General features: G+C 39.9%; 2 protein-coding genes across 3 annotated transcripts; both read right to left on the bottom strand.

The window, feature by feature from the left end:
• Nucleotides 1-103: 103 nt before the first annotated feature.
• On the bottom strand, nt 104-13,370 carry LOC139937000 (uncharacterized). Of its 2 annotated transcripts, none has more exons than XM_071931922.1 (3): nt 8,915-13,370; nt 4,227-4,488; nt 104-3,928 (listed from the first exon to the last, which is right to left on the bottom strand). In XM_071931922.1, the coding sequence occupies exons 1-3, from the start codon at nt 9,054-9,056 to the stop codon at nt 3,175-3,177; spliced, it is 1,158 nt and encodes a 385-aa protein (XP_071788023.1). In that variant the 5' UTR covers nt 9,057-13,370; the 3' UTR covers nt 104-3,174. The 2 variants fall into 2 exon arrangements, with proteins under 2 accessions (XP_071788023.1, XP_071788024.1); XM_071931923.1 differs by having other exon boundaries at nt 8,921-13,370.
• Nucleotides 13,371-14,304: 934 nt separating this feature from the next.
• On the bottom strand, nt 14,305-17,372 carry LOC139937006 (uncharacterized). The gene is made up of 3 exons (XM_071931930.1): nt 16,843-17,372; nt 15,987-16,101; nt 14,305-15,210 (listed from the first exon to the last, which is right to left on the bottom strand). The coding sequence occupies exons 1-3, from the start codon at nt 16,976-16,978 to the stop codon at nt 15,054-15,056; spliced, it is 408 nt and encodes a 135-aa protein (XP_071788031.1). The 5' UTR covers nt 16,979-17,372; the 3' UTR covers nt 14,305-15,053.
• Nucleotides 17,373-17,522: the final 150 nt, after the last annotated feature.

The raw sequence follows: 17,522 nt of genomic DNA, 5'->3' as shown, positions 1-17,522 counted from the left end.
CATTGTATTCTACTTTTAAAACATCTTTCCAACCATATGCATTTTATAAAAAACGGTTACAAACGCTTTTGTTTTGACCAACTCGTCCGATCCAAGGCAACGTGTTCCTTTAATATCAGCAAACACAAACCACTTAAAATTACAACATTTTCAAGCAAGTTGTTTACACAAAGACATGTACGTATCGTCAACGATGGTCAACGTGGTAAACAATGAGTGTTTGTATCTTTTTAATTTTGAGTTGAAAAATGAAACTTAAAAAAATGAACACTCTGGTAATCTGCTGATTAACAGACAAAAGACGATCAGCATGTAATTTTGACATCTGGGCTTATGACGGTAGGGAATTCCCCTCTGCAATCCCGTCACATGGGGGAGCCCTTTGATAATCTTTCTCCCCGTCTGGGCCTGTTGTAGACTTAAGTCAAGGCGCTCGCGGCTTCCCGTATGACCCGAGTACATCGCAAACCGCGCGAGCACCATAGAGTTATATTATAAGAACTAGAGGGCGCACGAGTGATGCTTCGTGCACAAACGCCACGTATAATAATAGGCCAGTGCGCCCTCTAGGTCTTATATATAACTCTATGGCGAGCACCCACAGACACAAAGACGGGCAGCACCTATGGAAATCAACGTCTGGGTGCCGTTATTTTGACAGCAACCGACTTTACCCCAAACCTTGGGCAAATTCCGCAAATCGCAAGCAAAACAACGTGTAAAGCAATGGGCGAATGAGGAGGTGATGATAACAAGTTTGTGTTTTAAGGGTGAAAAATTCACCAACAATTTTTAGAATAAGGTTCTTTATGTCTGTGCGAGCACCAATGTTGGCGCTGTTCGTGATTTTTTTAATCCAGGAAGCCGCGAGCGCCTTGAAAACAAGGCTAGAAATATACCGCTACAATAAAGGTCATGAGTCGAATCGTTTAATACAAAGAAACAGGGTCAAGAATTAGAAAAAGTCTGACCTCTTGTAGCCAACCTTGCTATGAAAGGAATGTTAAAGTGTATACACTCAATGTTTACCATATGAATCTGGTTAATTTCTGGCAGAGTAAGTTTATGCAGTTTTTCTACGTACTTTTACAGAAGAGAAAAGAAAAGGAATAACACATTGTTCAAGTCATATTAAAAAAGAAATTATTGACAAATTTACTTTACTTCCACATAATAACGACAAACTAGTTTCCAAACAATATGACTATAGCAAATAAACTACGTGAGACCAAAGAAATAGAATAAAAGTAATTGAAGAAAATGATCGAATCGCGCACACCTGAAACTGTCGGTTGTGTAGCGTTTGAAGGGAATGTATCGTTTGGAATTCGCTTAAACTAAGGCATACACAAAAATATGTTATGTTGGCGTAACGGGCCCCAAAAAATAGGGTAGGTAGGTAGGGATTTTTTCTTCTCCCTCCCAGTAACGAAAATGACAAGTTTTCCTGTTGTTTAAGCCGGTCGTATACACGATAACAAAAGAAAACAAGGCTACACACAACAGATAGTAAATATTTTTTAACTCTTGATGACCTGTCTTTAAAGCCATTACACACTTTCGGTAATCAGTATTGTCCAAGTCCCACACTTCGTGTATCACAACTTATATATAAAATAACAAACTTTAATATATTTTTTTTTAGGCTCAGTCGGTCATCGGAGTCGGGAGAAAATAACGGGTAAACCCACTCTTGTTTCCGTGCGTTTCGCCGTGTCATGACATGTGTTTAAAATAAATCCGTAATTCTCGCTATCGAGAATTGATATTGTTTAAATGTTTTCTCAAAAAGTAAAGCATTTCATGGAACAATATTTCAAGAGAAATCTTACCTTCTGTAAACCCTGTAAATTATTTGTAAATCTGTGAACCTTTTTTTCTGTACTGAAAGTGTAAATGGCTTTAATAGATTTTAATCTTTAAATTTATTTAAAAATAAAAATGAAAATACCCAGGGTCGACCGTATTTTTAGGGTAGGTCGGGTTACGCGAACATAACATTTTTATGCCTAATAGCAACACATACTTTTGGAACTATACATTAGAATTCGATAGCATATAAAGCATTTCAAGAAATATTTCACTTCGAAGTATGTAAACAGATATCAGTTGTTAAGCCTCCAAAAAGCTTGATTTAGAAATGAAGTCACAGTTGAAATAGAACCAACTTTGATACCGGAAGTTCCTATATACGTGCGAAACTTGCACACTCTCGGTCAAACTTTGAGCAGACGCGACGGTGTATGCAGTGTCATTTTAGAGGTGATCTGACAGGGTCGTTTTCTTTTTTTCGAAATTAAATGCCATTTTTTTTTCAAACTTCGAAGGGATTTCAGGCGGAATTTTTTCTTCTGCAAAGGGTTACTAGTAGGAATTTTTACACAATCCTTCAACATTCTTTTGGCGCAATGCCTCGTATAAATGGAACCCGTCCAGATTTCACCTTGTGATTATTTTATGCGAAAGTGCCTTCATCGACTGTTTTTATAAAGTGAGCTCATTGTTAAATAATACAACCACAAATAACTCCACCAAACCATATTGATTGAGGTTTTTTTTTCGGCGACGTAGATAATTCATTGCTTAGGGAAACTTGACCCTGTGGTTTGTTGATTTGGCCATCGAGCCTTTTGTGATGTCTGAACTATCGTGTAGATTTGTCACTGTGGCACACCCCCTCTTCTACATCAAACTTCCTCCATGATGATTAAGAATTAATGTTTCACTTTGTAGGACTTCAATGATATAAAGACTTGACTCTGTGTGTTTTGTTGATTTAGCCATCGAGCCTTTTGTGGTGTCCAAACTGTCTTTGTGGGATTCATAGCACACCTCTTCTACCACAAACTTGTTGGATGGGTTGATACGGCGTCTTTTTCGAGGTAAATAGTGCGACTGCCTTGAGCAAGGCTAAAGGCCCGGCCACACAGGCCGCGATAAACAGAACGACAACGATAATGTTAACAACGCGTGTTAATTCTGCGTGGAGCATTTTTCATCCGATTTCCAAAACAGTAACTCATAGAGCAGGGCCCAATTTCATAGAGCTGCTAAGCACAAAAATTTGCTAAGCATGAAATTTTGCCTTCATAAAAACAGGATTTCCAACCAAATTTCGATGTGGTTTTCAGGATAAGCCAACAACAGCTGAATACCAGTAACAGGCAATATCCATCAAATGGAAATTTTGTTGAACAGTTTAGCTTCTGGCTCTACTGGTGCTGCATTACTGATTCCCTCGTAAATATTGGGGGTTGTTTCCACGTCAGTTGAACGTTCTTCAACGCCTGCATGGTCAGCATGTAGTTCCACGTCATGGTCAGCATGTACACCACGAAGTTGCCCTTCATTACCAAAACTTGACTCGGTGAACAGTTTAGCTTCTGGCTCTACTGGTGCTGCATTACTGATTCCCTCGTAAATATTGGGGGTTGTTTCCACGTCAGTTGAACGTTCTTCAACGCCTGCATGGTCAGCATGTAGTTCCACGTCATGGTCAGCATGTACACCACGAAGTTGCCCTTCATTACCAAAACTTGACTCGGTGAACAGTTTAGCTTCTGGCTCTACTGGTGCTGCATTACTGATTCCCTCGTAAATATTGGGGGTTGTTTCCACGTCAGTTGAACGTTCTTCAACGCCTGCATGGTCAGCATGTAGTTCCACGTCATGGTCAGCATGTACACCACGAAGTTGCCCTTCATTACCAAAACTTGTCTCGTAGAGCAGCACAGATTCTGGCTGTACTGGTGCTGCATTTCCAATCTCCTCGTAACGATGTGGCGGCGGTTCCACGTCAGTTGAACGTGCATGCAACTCAATAACGCCAGGCTCAACAAGCTCGACAGGCTCAACAAAAAGTCCAACGTCAGGTGGAACTTCGTCACGAGGTTTTGAAGAACAGAGGCAGTTAATTACCCTGAAAGACCTGCATAGCAAAAAGGCGATAATTCGGCTATAAATTATGATGAAGAGGGAGATTGTTCCATAAAATGAGGTACAGCAAACTGAAAACATTGGATAAAGCCAATTGAATTAAAATTTTAATGACTGTGAAATTCTGAGTCGGCTTCTGTGTCAGTGTGATCTAACCCGGGTCATGTTGACACCGCTGGGTCAATCACTGACCCAGGATTGTTGGTTGTGAGTCGTAAAGGCATGTATTAGGCAGTGGTGATTTTAACCCATTGATGATCTTACAACCATAAAAATTATCGGTTTCTCACCTTCGCTTCCAGATCAATAGAATTATTAGCAGTAGGCCTACTGCTGCTATTATAAGAACAATCCACCAACACACTGCATTATCTGATGGTGGAGAGATCGGGGTGGACACCTCTGTCATACCGCCACTAGGTAAGGATGTCGTAGTGGGCATATGTGTCGTAGTGTCCATGGGTGTCGTAGTGTCCATAGGTGTCGTAGTGTCCATAGGTGTCGTAGTGTCCATGGGTGTCGTAGTGGGCATAGGTGTCGTAGTGTCGATCACTGTTGATAAACAATTAATTAAGAGAGAGTTAAATTAGATGAAATTCGATTTATTTAAGCCGTGTTCGCATTGGACTTAAAGACACTGGACACTATTGGTAGTTTTCAAAGACCAGCCTTCGCACTTGGTATAATTATCTCAACATATGCATAAAGCAACAAACCTGTGTAAATTTGAGCTACGTTTGTCGTCGAAGTTGCAAGATAATAATGAAAGAAAAAAAAACCTTGTCACACGAAGTTGTGTGCTTTCAGATGCTTGATTTCGAGATCTCAAAATCTAAGTCTGAGGTCTTGAAATCAAATTGGTGGAGAATTACTTCTTCTCGAAAACTATGTTACTGCTGCAGAGGGAGCTGTTTCTCACAATGTTGTATACTATCAACAGCTCTCCATTACTCAATACCAAGTAAGTTTTTATGCTAACAACGTTTTTGAGTAATACCAAAAGTGTCCAACTTTAAAATGGTAAACTTGACGGGCCGGTAGTTTTACCAGACCCAATTGTCCAATGCAAACGCGGCGTTAGTCATGATTATAGAGCTTACACATAAAAAGTGTTTTCCCGGTGATAAAACACTCATCGAAATACAGACAATCGAAACAATAATACTAATGTGTCACGATTAAAACATTCAAAATTCAAAGCAGGTGAAAAGTAACAGATTCAAATTGTTCCTCTCGTCTCGATGACCATTCTGTTTGACCCCAAAATGCTGCTATGTCAAATCACCATAGCTAGATCTTGGTATAGTTTGTAGTATACAGTTCTTATCATGCAATGGACTGATTGAAGTGATAAATTATGTTGCTATTGACCCCTTGCACGCGTATCACACGCGGCGACCAATGCCACGCTCACCATGTTGGTGGGCAGTTAGTACGGTGGCCCACAACTGTCACGGCAAAACAAAAAGCGCCACAGCAAAACAAAAAGCGCCACGGCAAAACGAAAAGCGCCGCGGCAAAACAAAACGCGCCAGGGCAAAACAAAAAGCGCCACGGCAAAACGAAAAGCCCCACGGCAAAACAAAAAGAGCCACGGCAAAACAAAAAGCGCCACAGCAAAACAAAAAGCGCCACGGCAAAACGAAAAGCGCCGCGGCAAAACAAAACGCGCCAGGGCAAAACAAAAAGCGCCACGGCAAAACGAAAAGCCCCACGGCAAAACAAAAAGAGCCACGGCAAAACAAAAAGAACCACGGCAAAACGAAAAGCGCCACGGCAAAACGAAAAGAGCCACGACAAAACGAAAAGCGCCACGGCAAAACGAAAAGAGCCACGGCAAAACAAAAAGAGCCACGGCAAAACAAAAAGAACCACGGCAAAACGAAAAGCGCCACGGCAAAACGAAAAGAGCCACGACAAAACGAAAAGCGCCACGGCAAAACGAAAAGAGCCACGGCAAAACGAAAAGCATGCGGGTTAAAGGTCGAAAGGAGTCGCGGTGATTCATGGGATAGGTTATAAATGGTCAGAACGCGCTGTTGATCTTTAGGCCCACGTAATGTGTTGTCGGAAATCGTGTTGGTTTATGTCAGTACACCGGCAGTACAGACAAGTGTGTCAATTTCTAGGGCTTTAGCCCTTGGTATGACTCGTCATGAGACGTTTGAAATTTCCATGACACGACAATTGGAGTTTGGACTGACGACGTTTCTAGCTGTGGTGGTCAGTCAGTGTTCCTAAACATATGCTAAAAATACGGAGAGTACTTTTGTACTAACCAGCAGCTAGAAGTATAGTACACTCTGTTCTAAACTAATCTTTGTATACTACTACAAGTATAGTACTACTAGTACGTAGAAGTATACATCACTGTTATAGATTGTTTTGAGTGAATGGTATTTCAGGAGTATTACCCGCTCTAACAAAAAAGTGTAACCTTTTACTTTTAATGGTCAGGAACCTTGACAAAAATTTAAACGTTTCTTATAAAACACATAAGAATTGGTCACGTGATATATTGTCGGGATCCCGACAAAAACTAATTTTGAGCACTTTATTTCACCGCTACTAATAACTGGCGGACCTTTTCGAGCAATGGCTCAAACGAAAGCGTGTAACTTTCTCGACCCCCATCAAAATACCTATTGAATTTTAAATCAAAATTTTTGGGTCAAATCGGCCAAAAATCTGACATAGCATCTTTAAAAAGAACAGAAGAACATAAATATAAAAAATACTAAAATTTAAATTTAAAACATCAGTTTAGCCTAAACTAACTGCCTCACTTAAAATCCACTCCTCTTCCACCTCCTTTTCCACATTAATTGGAACAAAAATTGTCTGCACTCCTGAGTTCAATCCCGCAATTACTGCAGAAGGGCATTTCCTTTCTATTTCTTTTCTTCCTTTTTTGTTTTAAACGTCAGCCTTAACGGTGCATGCTATAATTATGCTTATGAGTCAACTCGGTCCCAAGTCAACTCGGTAAGTATGGTTGACGGAAAGTTCTTTGACTTGGAAAACAAATAACTAAAACAAAAATCCTTTGACTTTGTACATTAAACGAGATGAGTGTGTACCGATCTCCAGGGTTTATTCGATGCCTTCAATAGCGTCTCATTTGTTTTTATATTCAACATGTGTTTGTTTCACTTTTGAATATTACCATAATTGTGTTGGGCGAGTAAATGCAACTGAAAAACAATGGGTTCAATGTTTCTTTGCTTTCAACCAGTATTGTTTTTTGTATGGCTCTCAACAATTAACATTAATTGACAAACATTAACAATTGAATCATCTTTGATTTCTTTCAGTGTATGTTTATTTTATCAAAACAAAATTCTCAAAAACACATACAACAAATAATAAAAAGTACGATTTCTGAGAAACAACATGAGAAAATTAATGTTTGTTAAAAATAATAGTAAACAAAACTTTCCAGTTAACTTACACGTAATAAAAAAAAATCAAAATTAAAAAACACATTAAGGTTGGTTGAAAACAAAAAGTAAGTAAACTTACACGAACATAATAATATTATCAAGTTAACTTACACGAAACAGTACAATAAAATAATTAAAAAAACATGAAGGTTGGTCGAAGGACCGAGTTGACTTGGGACCGAGTTGACCTGGGACCGAGTTGACTTGGGATTGAGTTGACTTGGACCGAGTTGGCTTGGGACCGAGTTGACCGGTACCGATAATTATGCGTATGCTACATGTGCCGTGAAGCCTGGTGAATGTAGGACCTCTGTACGTGTGTACACGTTACGTGGGCCTAAAGATCAACTGCACACTGCGCGTGCTGAACATTATAACCTATCCCGAACCACCGCGACTCCTTTTGACCTTTAACCCACATGCTTTTCGTTTTGCCGTGGCTCTTTTCGTTTTGCCGTGGCTCTTTGCGTTTTGCCGTGGCTCTTTGCGTTTTGCCGTGGCTCTTTGCGTTTTGCCGTGGCTTTTTTCGTTTTGCCGTGGCGCTTCTCGTTTTGCCGTGGCGCTTTTTGTTTTGCCGCGGCTCTTTGCGTTTTGCCGTGGCTCTTTGCGTTTTGCCGTGGCTCTTTGCGTTTTGCCGTGGCGCTTTTTGTTTTGCCGTGGCTCTTTGCGTTTTGCCGTGGCTCTTTGCGTTTTGCCGTGGCTCTTTGCGTTTTGCCGTGGCGCTTTTTGTTTTGCCGTGGCGCTTTTTGTTTTGCCGTGGCGCTTTTTGTTTTGCCGTGGCGCTTTTTGTTTTGCCGTTGCGCTTTTTGTTTTGCCGTGGCGCTTTTTGTTTTGCCGTGGCGCTTTTTGTTTTGCCGTGGCGCTTTTTGTTTTGCCGTGGCGCTTTTTGTTTTGCCGTGGCGCTTTTTGTTTTGCCGTGGCGCTTTTCGTTTTGCCGTGGCGCTTTTTGTTTTGCCGTGGCGCTTTTTGTTTTGCCGTGACAGTTGTGGGCCACCGTGAAAGTTAGGTTTACGTGTATTAACGCCGCGTCGCCTAAAATGCACACTTTCACTGCATAACGCGCAGCATAGAGTTAATATAAAAACGCACAGTGAAATTGCCCACCAGTATGGCGCATCCAAGATTTTTCTGCTGATGACGTCAGGTGAAATGGGTCAATAGAGCACATCATTTGCTATGGGATAACACGACGTTTGATGGTTTCATTGTGTCATTGAGTAAAATGCACATTCTGGTTGCACCTTGAACAAATGAACTGAACGAATCGGTACAAGTGATCGGTACCTTGTCAGTTGGTATGATAAATGTACAATATATATATATATCTGAAATCATCACGCGTTAATTTACCGTTAGGCGGCAGGCATGGTGGATCCGGAATTGGTGGCGGCCTTCTGCAGCAGGGAACGTTGTGACAAGGAACAAAATTATACCATGACATTTGTAATGTGAACATAATTTAAACAACTTTACATTTTGTTAATAATTTTTTTTAAATGTACAATAAATATAATTGAAATCATCACAACGCGTACATTTACCGTTACAGTCAATTGGTATTGGCGGAAGTAATGGCAGCTCACGTATCCATCTGCTGCAGGGAATGTTGTGACAAACTGTCTCACTGGTGCCCAGAGGTTGGCAAAAGCTGACGACGTTGGCAATTCCATTAGCCATGATATTGGTCTTGTTGAAACCCTCAGTGGTCGATAAACAAAACGATAACAACAACAAACTAGAACAATGTGTACAGGACGGTGATGTAGATGCGTTATATACACTGTAATCCTGTCATGCAACACTGTTGCTGGCCATCATCTGATGTGAGCAGCAAATGATATTAATGATATTATAATGCTCGCATACAGTACAAAGTCCTGCTCCTCACGTTCAATGCTGTCCATGGTCTCTCCCCTCATTACATTTCTGAACTGATAACGCCATACACCCCGACAAGGTCACTTATAGATCCTCTTCACAGCTTCTCCTACAAGTTCCCCCCATACAGAACAAAAACGTACGGTAAAAGAACCTTTGCTTTCAGCGCACCCACACTTTGGAACTCTCCTCCTGCTACTCTCCGTTCCCAGATAAACCCGGACCTCTTCAAATCCCATCTCAAAACTCACTTATTCACTCAATATTTTGGAATATTGCATTGTTTAGTTTATTTGTTGCTTTTTCTTGTATAAATTTGTTTATTTGTTTGTAAAGCGCACTGAGAGTACTTGCAGTACTGAATTGCGCTATATAAGCATTTCTTTTTTATTATTATTGGTTTATTAAAACACATTCAAACATTGCAGCCACAAGCTGAATTGAGTTTAAAATACAGAGATTCATCAAAAATCGAAATGTTTAAAAATTACAAAAATACATTAAGAATTACAATCTGTTTTTATACATTAAAAGGGCAAACTGGCTAGTGCCAGTAACAAATTAGATAAAACAAAAAATTGCACAGCAAGTCACCTTAAAGGAACAAGGCGAAGGGTTGGGGACAAAAGGCAAGCAAGCTGAGTGAACAAAAATCAAGAGCTATTGTTGAGTGCTTGGACAAGGGATGGAATGCAACTATTTTTGTAACGACCAGTTCTACATTTTGGGGGGCACATTTTGTTGGCATTCCGCAAGTTGTTGTTTTTGTTTGGTGGGAGCCAGTGCCTGTAATTTTCAGATTCAAACAAGGTCTTACCAAAATTGACAAACAAATTGCTCAGTCTATCAGTGATTGTAGGTAAACTGAACAATTGGCATACTTCCACATATGCTGTTGGTGTATTTGGCTGACCAGCCAGAATGATACGAAAAGCCCTTTTTTGTAACCTTTCAAGGGTTATGAGTTGTGTTTTAGTGAGTCCAGAGTACCAAACAGGACAGGCGTATTCGATAGTGGGTCGGACATACATAACATTTACAGTTAACAGATCCTTGACAGAAATAAAACAACGTTTAAGCTGGCGTAAAAAGAACAGTCTACGGTTAAAATTACCACACATGTTGTTCACTTGGGAACCCCACTTCAAATTACTCTGTATATTAATACCCAACAATTTCAAACAATCAGTTCGATTAATTTGAGAATCTAAAATGTCAAAGGTGGGTGGATCAGGTTGGTTACGTTGAAAACTGATATTCCTGTACTGGCATTTTGCGGGATTAAGTTTCATTTTATTCAGATCAGTCCATTGATTTAGGTCATTAAGCACATTTTGCATGTTGGAGCTCTCATTAGGATTAGAGAGGGTCTGACTTAAAGTCAGGTCATCGACATATTTGTAATGTTTTACCGCTGGAAGATCAGGAACAAAATCATTGATTATTATTGTTATTATTATTATTATATTTCCTGGTGAACCACAACAACAACTATTCTTACATCAACAATTATGCCTTTCATACATCACTGCCCTTGACTTTTGGCATCCAGGCACTTAGTTCTGCACCAGCAGACTTAATACCTGGGCCTGTTGTAGCCTTAAGTCAAGGCGCTCGCGGCTTCCCGTATGACCCGAGTACAACACAAACCGCGCGAGCACCCATAGACATAAAGAACCTATAAACGGACAGCACTTCTGGCATCCAGTGTCGTTTTCTTTTTTTCGAAATTAAATGCCATTTCCTCAAACTTCGAAGGGATTTCCGGCGGATTTTTCTTCTTCTTCTGAAAAGGGTTACTGGTAGGAATTTTTACACAATCCTTCAACATTCTTTTGGCGCAATGCCTCGTATAAATGTAACCCGTCCAGATTTCACCTCGTGATTATATTATGGGAAAGTGCATTGTGGGAATTATTGGTATTATTACACACGTTATTTTGACAGCAACCGACTATACCCCAAACCGTGGGCAAGTTCCGCAAATCGCAAGCAAAACAACGTGTAAAGCAATGGGCGAATGAGGAGGTGATGATAACAAGTTTGTGTTTTAAGGGTGAAAAATTCACCAACAATTTTTAAAATAAGGTTCTTTATGTCTGTGCGAGCACCAGTGTTGGCGCTGTTCATGTTTTTTTTATCCAGGAAGCCGCGAGCGCCTTGAAAACAAGGCTAGAGATATACCGCTACAATAAAGGTCATGATGGAGTCGAATCGTTCAATAAACCTTTCTTTTGTTGATAAACAAACCGCCTTGGTTGGCATGGTCGGCCGGATGTTAGTAAAACACTCAATGGTAAAAACAGATGTTTCCACAAAATTCAACATTTTCTGCAAATTTTCATATAAATAAAATACCTCTCATGATAAGTTGCTTTGTTTTAAACAACATCAACAAATTTTGAAACATTGTTACCAAAAACAGCGATCTATTCTTGATTTGCACTTATGGCTTTCTATAGTTTTCCAATCTGGGTTGGAAAAAAACTCGGGCTGATGTGACGTTGCAAAAGAAAGGTCTATACAAAGAAACAGCGTCAATAAATAGTCTGGCCAACCTTGCTGTGAATGGAATGTTAAAGTGTACACATTTCATGCGCCAACCCACTCAAAGTTTACCATATGACTGGTTAATTTCTGGCAGAGTAAGTTGATGCAGTTTATATGTTGTTGTTGATTTTGAGTAGATTTGGTCGCTTTAGCTGTCATTGTGGTGTTTCAATATATCCGAGTCATATAAAAAACAAAAGATTAATTATGCTTTATAAAGAATTCTATATAAAAAAATATATCATGTTATGTATAGGGGTGGCCTATGCAGCTACTTATTCCTTTGCCATGTATTATAGCTTTGCTGGCCCATGCTTCGCGTTGGGAACATGATAACCTGTGTACTTAATTGCATATATAACAGAAAAGCTTTGCTCCCCTTACAACGATGTGTATAATAATTATTAAGAGCTGTGTATACTCAGTACTTTCCCGAGAACTGGGATACAATCACTCGGGTGAGATTCGAACCCATGATCTTTGGTAACATTATACAAAAACTCTGCACTCTAATTGAGTGGGTCAGAAAAGGGGAACCCCACTGTTAAACGAGGAAAACATCTAGTAAATTAAAAAACACAATAACATATAGTAGGCCTCTAGTAGTTCTGAACACAACCCACCAAATTTATATAGAGAGAGATGGGAGCAGTGTGAGGAGGTGTGAGAGAAAGGCAAATTATAATTAACAAAATAATACATTTTTATGGGTTTTTTTTGTAAACAAAACAATTTGAATGTTGTACAATAGCATTGAAACCGTGCCTATGCTATTTCACTCATGTCTCCACAATGACGTCAAAGATACTCGATCACACTGGTGGGTCAGACGTTATACGTGAGCATGCAATAAGCTCAAAGTGTCGAAGTCACCCAGAAACAACACAGCTAATTCCTCGCTATTAAACTATTTCTGTGACGTCACTCTATTGTTGAAAGTGTAGATTATTTTTACGAATCTACACTTCGTTACGAATCTACACTATATAAAAATAATGTGACCAACCGTCGTTTGGCAACGTACACGAAATTAGACTAACTATAGTTGTTACTATTGAGAAATCCAAATAATTGAAACTGTTAGTCAATGGTGGAAATAGTTTAAGTCAGAGAATAGACTCTAAAGTGTAGATTCGTGACTACAATGTACTCACCTTCGGCTGGTACATTCTATTCACGAATCTACACTTTCTCGTCCATTCTCCTTAATAACATATTGCCCTGCGGCGCGTCAGGTTATTGTTTGCGCCCCGTGTATATGAACCGGGCTAATTATAAAAGAATTTCAACCTCGGATTTAAACTTGGGGATTATCCGATAGGTAGGCCTACTGGACCCCCCCCCCCCTACATGAGAGGGTGACCCACACCCCCTCACTAAAACGATCCACACAAAGTGAATTCAATGCAGAAAACAGTATACATTTCTATACACGACGCTCGTCATTATTAGTTTATATAATTAGAAGCATATAAGTGCCGTACGTAGCTCTATGCGCAGTTTAGTTTATGGCTTTACTGATGCTGCTCTACTTGTGCTGCATTTATACAGGGTGTCTCAAAAAAAAAAAAGGTAATCCTACTTTAAAGGGTTTTTATGGCCAGATTATTATGTTTACCAGCAGAAAGTATGGCATCATCTTAAAGCTGAAACCTTGTGCTTTCCAATGATACATTTGGTTACATTCCAGGGTCATGCATCAGCGAGCACCATTGTCTTGAAGTTGTGGTGCATAAATGCAGTTGGTTCACTTTTGAACCCATGTCATTTTGGCCTTCAGACAGAGTGTAAACCTCGGGTTGTCACAAATGGTTCAGCTAATAACAGCAGAGTGGTCAAGAAAAGGTATAAAACCAGAAGTTTGCTGGGATCTCTCTCACACCGCTCAAGAAGCCACTCACAGAAAGTATGTCTTCTTGCAAGATCAGGAAGCAGAAGTTCATGACGGATGTGAAAATGTGGAACAGATGGAAGTGGAAGGTCCAGATGAGTAATCCGATTAAAAGTGGTGTGGCTCATCAGTCCGAAACCATTCCGTCTTGCACTTGTCTCCCGTGGGTGGTCAATCAGTTGCTGTCGTAGGATAGCAATGTTTTCCTGAGATCTCGCTGTCTTGGCCTTCCTGAACTTCCTTTGTTGCGATTGAGGCTGGTTCCATACTTTCACACATTGGCCCAGATTGTTTCTTTGCTGGTGGTTCTCGATCTGGGAATGCTTCTCCAAATGCATCCTGTGTAGCCTGCAAAAAGTTCTGGTTTCATACCATTTCTTGACCACAAATATTCTCTGTTCTGCCGTTAGCTGAACCATTGTGACAACCTGAGGTTTACACACTGTCTGAAGGCCAGAATGACAAGGGTTTAAAAGTGAACCAACTGCATTTTTGCACCACATTGTCAAGACAATGGTGCTCGCTGATGCATGACCCTGGAATGTAACCAAATATAACATTGGAAAGCACAAGGTTTCAGCTTTAAGATGATGCCATACTTTCTGCTGGTAAACATAAAAGTCTGGCCATAAAAACCCTTTAAAGTAGGATTACCTTTTTTTTGAGACACCCTGTATAGTGATCCCCTCGACTCATAACCATTGTTCAACGTCAGGGTCCACATACAACGTCAGGATCAGCATGTAGGCCTACAGCAGGGGGTTGCCCTATACACTTTACCAGAACTTGACTCATAGCAATTTAGATTATGGCTCTACTGCATTACTGATTCACTCGTAAACATTTGGGGTCGTTTCCACGTCAGTTGAACGTGCATGTATAGTTGAACATCAGGGTCAACATGTAGTTCAACGTCATGAGAGTCAACATGTAGTTCAACACGAGGTTGCCCTAAACGTTACCAAAACTTGACTCGTATAGCAGCTTAGATTCTGGCTCTACTGTATTACCGATTCCCTCGTTGGCAACAAGTTGTGTGTCGATCCAACGTCAGTTGAACGTGCATATAGTTCAACGTTGGGTCAAAATGTTGTTCAACGTCAGGGTCAGCGTGAGGCCTACAGCACAGGATTGCCCTACACGTTACCAAAACTCGACTCGTAGAGTAACTTAGATTCTGGCTCTCTGGTGCTGCATTACTGATTCCCTCGTAAACGTTGGGGTTAATTGCTTCCACGTCAGTTGAACGTGCATGTATAGTTCAACGTCGGGGTCAACATGTAGTTCAACGTCATGAGAGTAGTTCAACACGAGGTTGCCCTAAACGTTACCAAAGACTTCGCTCGTAGAACAGTTTAGTTAGTGGACTGCTGGATTTCCGATCTCCTGTGACATTGTGGCGTCGTTTCAACGTCAGTTTCATCCAACTCAACGTCAACATCAGGTGGACCATCGGTACCAGACCTTGACTCGTTGTCATGAGAATTGATCCAGAAAATGACTTTGAAATACCTGCAAAACAAAAAGTTGCGATAATTTGGGGTTAAATGATGAAGAACATGGAGTAACGAAAAAGGAGAAGACTATGACTTTTACGATGACATCTTTATTTCAAAATGACTGAAGTCACAAATTTACAGGGTAATTACGTTGAGAACACAGTACATTGTGGGAGCAGTAAGACAAAATAAATTGCAGGGTAAACAAATATTATGGCACATATATTTGGGTAATACTTGGGAAGATATTTCTATCATTACTTTTATTAAATTTATTATTTTTGAAAAAAAAAAAAAAAAAAATGATTATACAGGTGTCATACTCGCCACTCTCTGATATGGCTCGAAATCTTTACTTTCACTTGGATAAATTAGTAAAATAAAATTCAATTATTAAGACTGCTCTTTCTCGTTTTATTTTGTGTTTTTCAGCTATGCAATGGTAACACAGTACCGTAATTTTAAAAAACAAAAACAAGGGTCAGAAGTGACAGATTCCGTGTCCCAGGACTGACCCGGAAACGATTACAAAATAAGCTGTTGACTCGGATTCTACGTCAGTGTGATCTGACCCGGGTCATTGTGACCTGACCCGGGTCATTGTGACACACGTTTTGGGTCATGTTGACCCATAATGGGTCATACCCCCACGGGGACCCGAAATCTGGGTCAATCGCTGACCCGGGATTTTTAAAGTGTGTTCTATGAGTCACAACGGCACGAATTGGGTATAACTTATGGTGAGTTAAACTCTTTGATCACAACGATATAAAGCTTTCGGCGTCTTACCTTCCCCTCCAGATAACAAAAAGTAACAATACTGCTGCTGAAAGCATGATACATCCCAGAATAATCCAACAGTATGGATTCTCTGGACGTGTTGGTGTGCACGTTGGTGGATTGGCTGTTATATAGTACAAAAGAGAATTTCAATTCAATTTCAGTTTCAATTCATTTTTTTTTTATCCACGATGGGAAATTCATTTCGGCCTTTATATATACAATGTATATATAAAGGCCGAAATATAATTTTATGTAATTTTTGCAATTATTTTTCCATCAAATTTGCAAAAATTACCTAAAATTATTTGTTTTACCACAAAACAGTACAAAAAAACACTACAAGCCACAAGCAGGATTTTTAAATGAATATAGAACTAATAATAGTGCCTGTATTTGGGTTCCCCCCCCCTCAATAACCATTAGGTTTGACCCCAAAATGCTGCTTTGTCAAATCACCAGAGGTGACCAGCTTGATCTTTGAATGGTTTGTAGTATACAGTTCTTATTATGCAATGAACTGATTGAAGTGAATGGTTAAAACTAAGACTCCAAATGTTGTTGCTATGGGTAGAGCACATCAGTTGCTATGTGATAGTACAATGTTTGATAGTTTCATTGTGTCATTGAGTGAGTAAAATGCACATTCTGGTTGCATCTTGGATATTTTAATCGATGAACTGAACGAATCAGCCCCTTGCCAGTTTGTATGATTGTAAAAGGCAATGTATTTACAAAAATGAGCACTGGTAAAATATAATTGAAATTAGGAACAACAATATTCCATGCCATTTGCATTTTGAACTTTACACTTTGTTAATTTTGTTTAATTAATAAATGCACAATAAATATAATTGAAATTTACCGCTACAGTCAATTGGTATTGGCGGAAGTTCTGGCAGGTCACACATCAGCCTTCTGCTGCTGGGAACGTGACAAACTGTCTCACTGGTCCCCAGAGGTTGGCAAAAGCTGACGACGTTGGCAATTCCACTAGCCATGATTGGTCTTGTTGAACTCCTCAGTGGTCGATAAACAAAACAACAACAACAACAACAACAACAAACTAGAACAATGTATACACACGTAGATGCGTTCCAATATTATACGCTCTATATTCCTGGGAAGCAAACGGCAACACTGGTGCACCATCAAAATAATGATACTTCCTTGTGAACCACAACAACTATTCTTACACCAACAATTATGCCTTTCTTACATGACTGCCTATGACTATGGCATTCAGACAGTGTTCTGCACCAGCAGACTTATATCTGGATAACAAAAAGAACACCCCCATGACATGGCTGTGCACAGCCATGGCATGCACACGGGGTGTTGTGGGGTCCCTCGAAATGCTATGTAATGTACCAAGCGGATGAACTCTTGACGAAAGTGGGCAGAGGTATGAATTCTATACTTAAGTCACTTTAGCCTAAACGCAAAGGTAGAGTTATAGAAATGAAAACTGTACATTTATTTGTTTGTTTTGATTGACCCCTTGGCCTTATAAAAATGCCATCTACATAAAAAGGAAATAAAAAA

The sequence above is a fragment of the Asterias amurensis genome, chromosome 5 (assembly GCF_032118995.1).
Source record: "Asterias amurensis chromosome 5, ASM3211899v1".
NCBI lineage: Eukaryota > Metazoa > Echinodermata > Asteroidea > Forcipulatida > Asteriidae > Asterias > Asterias amurensis.
Note: the sequence above shows the minus strand (reverse complement) of the source record. Positions and strands in the feature narration are given on the sequence as shown.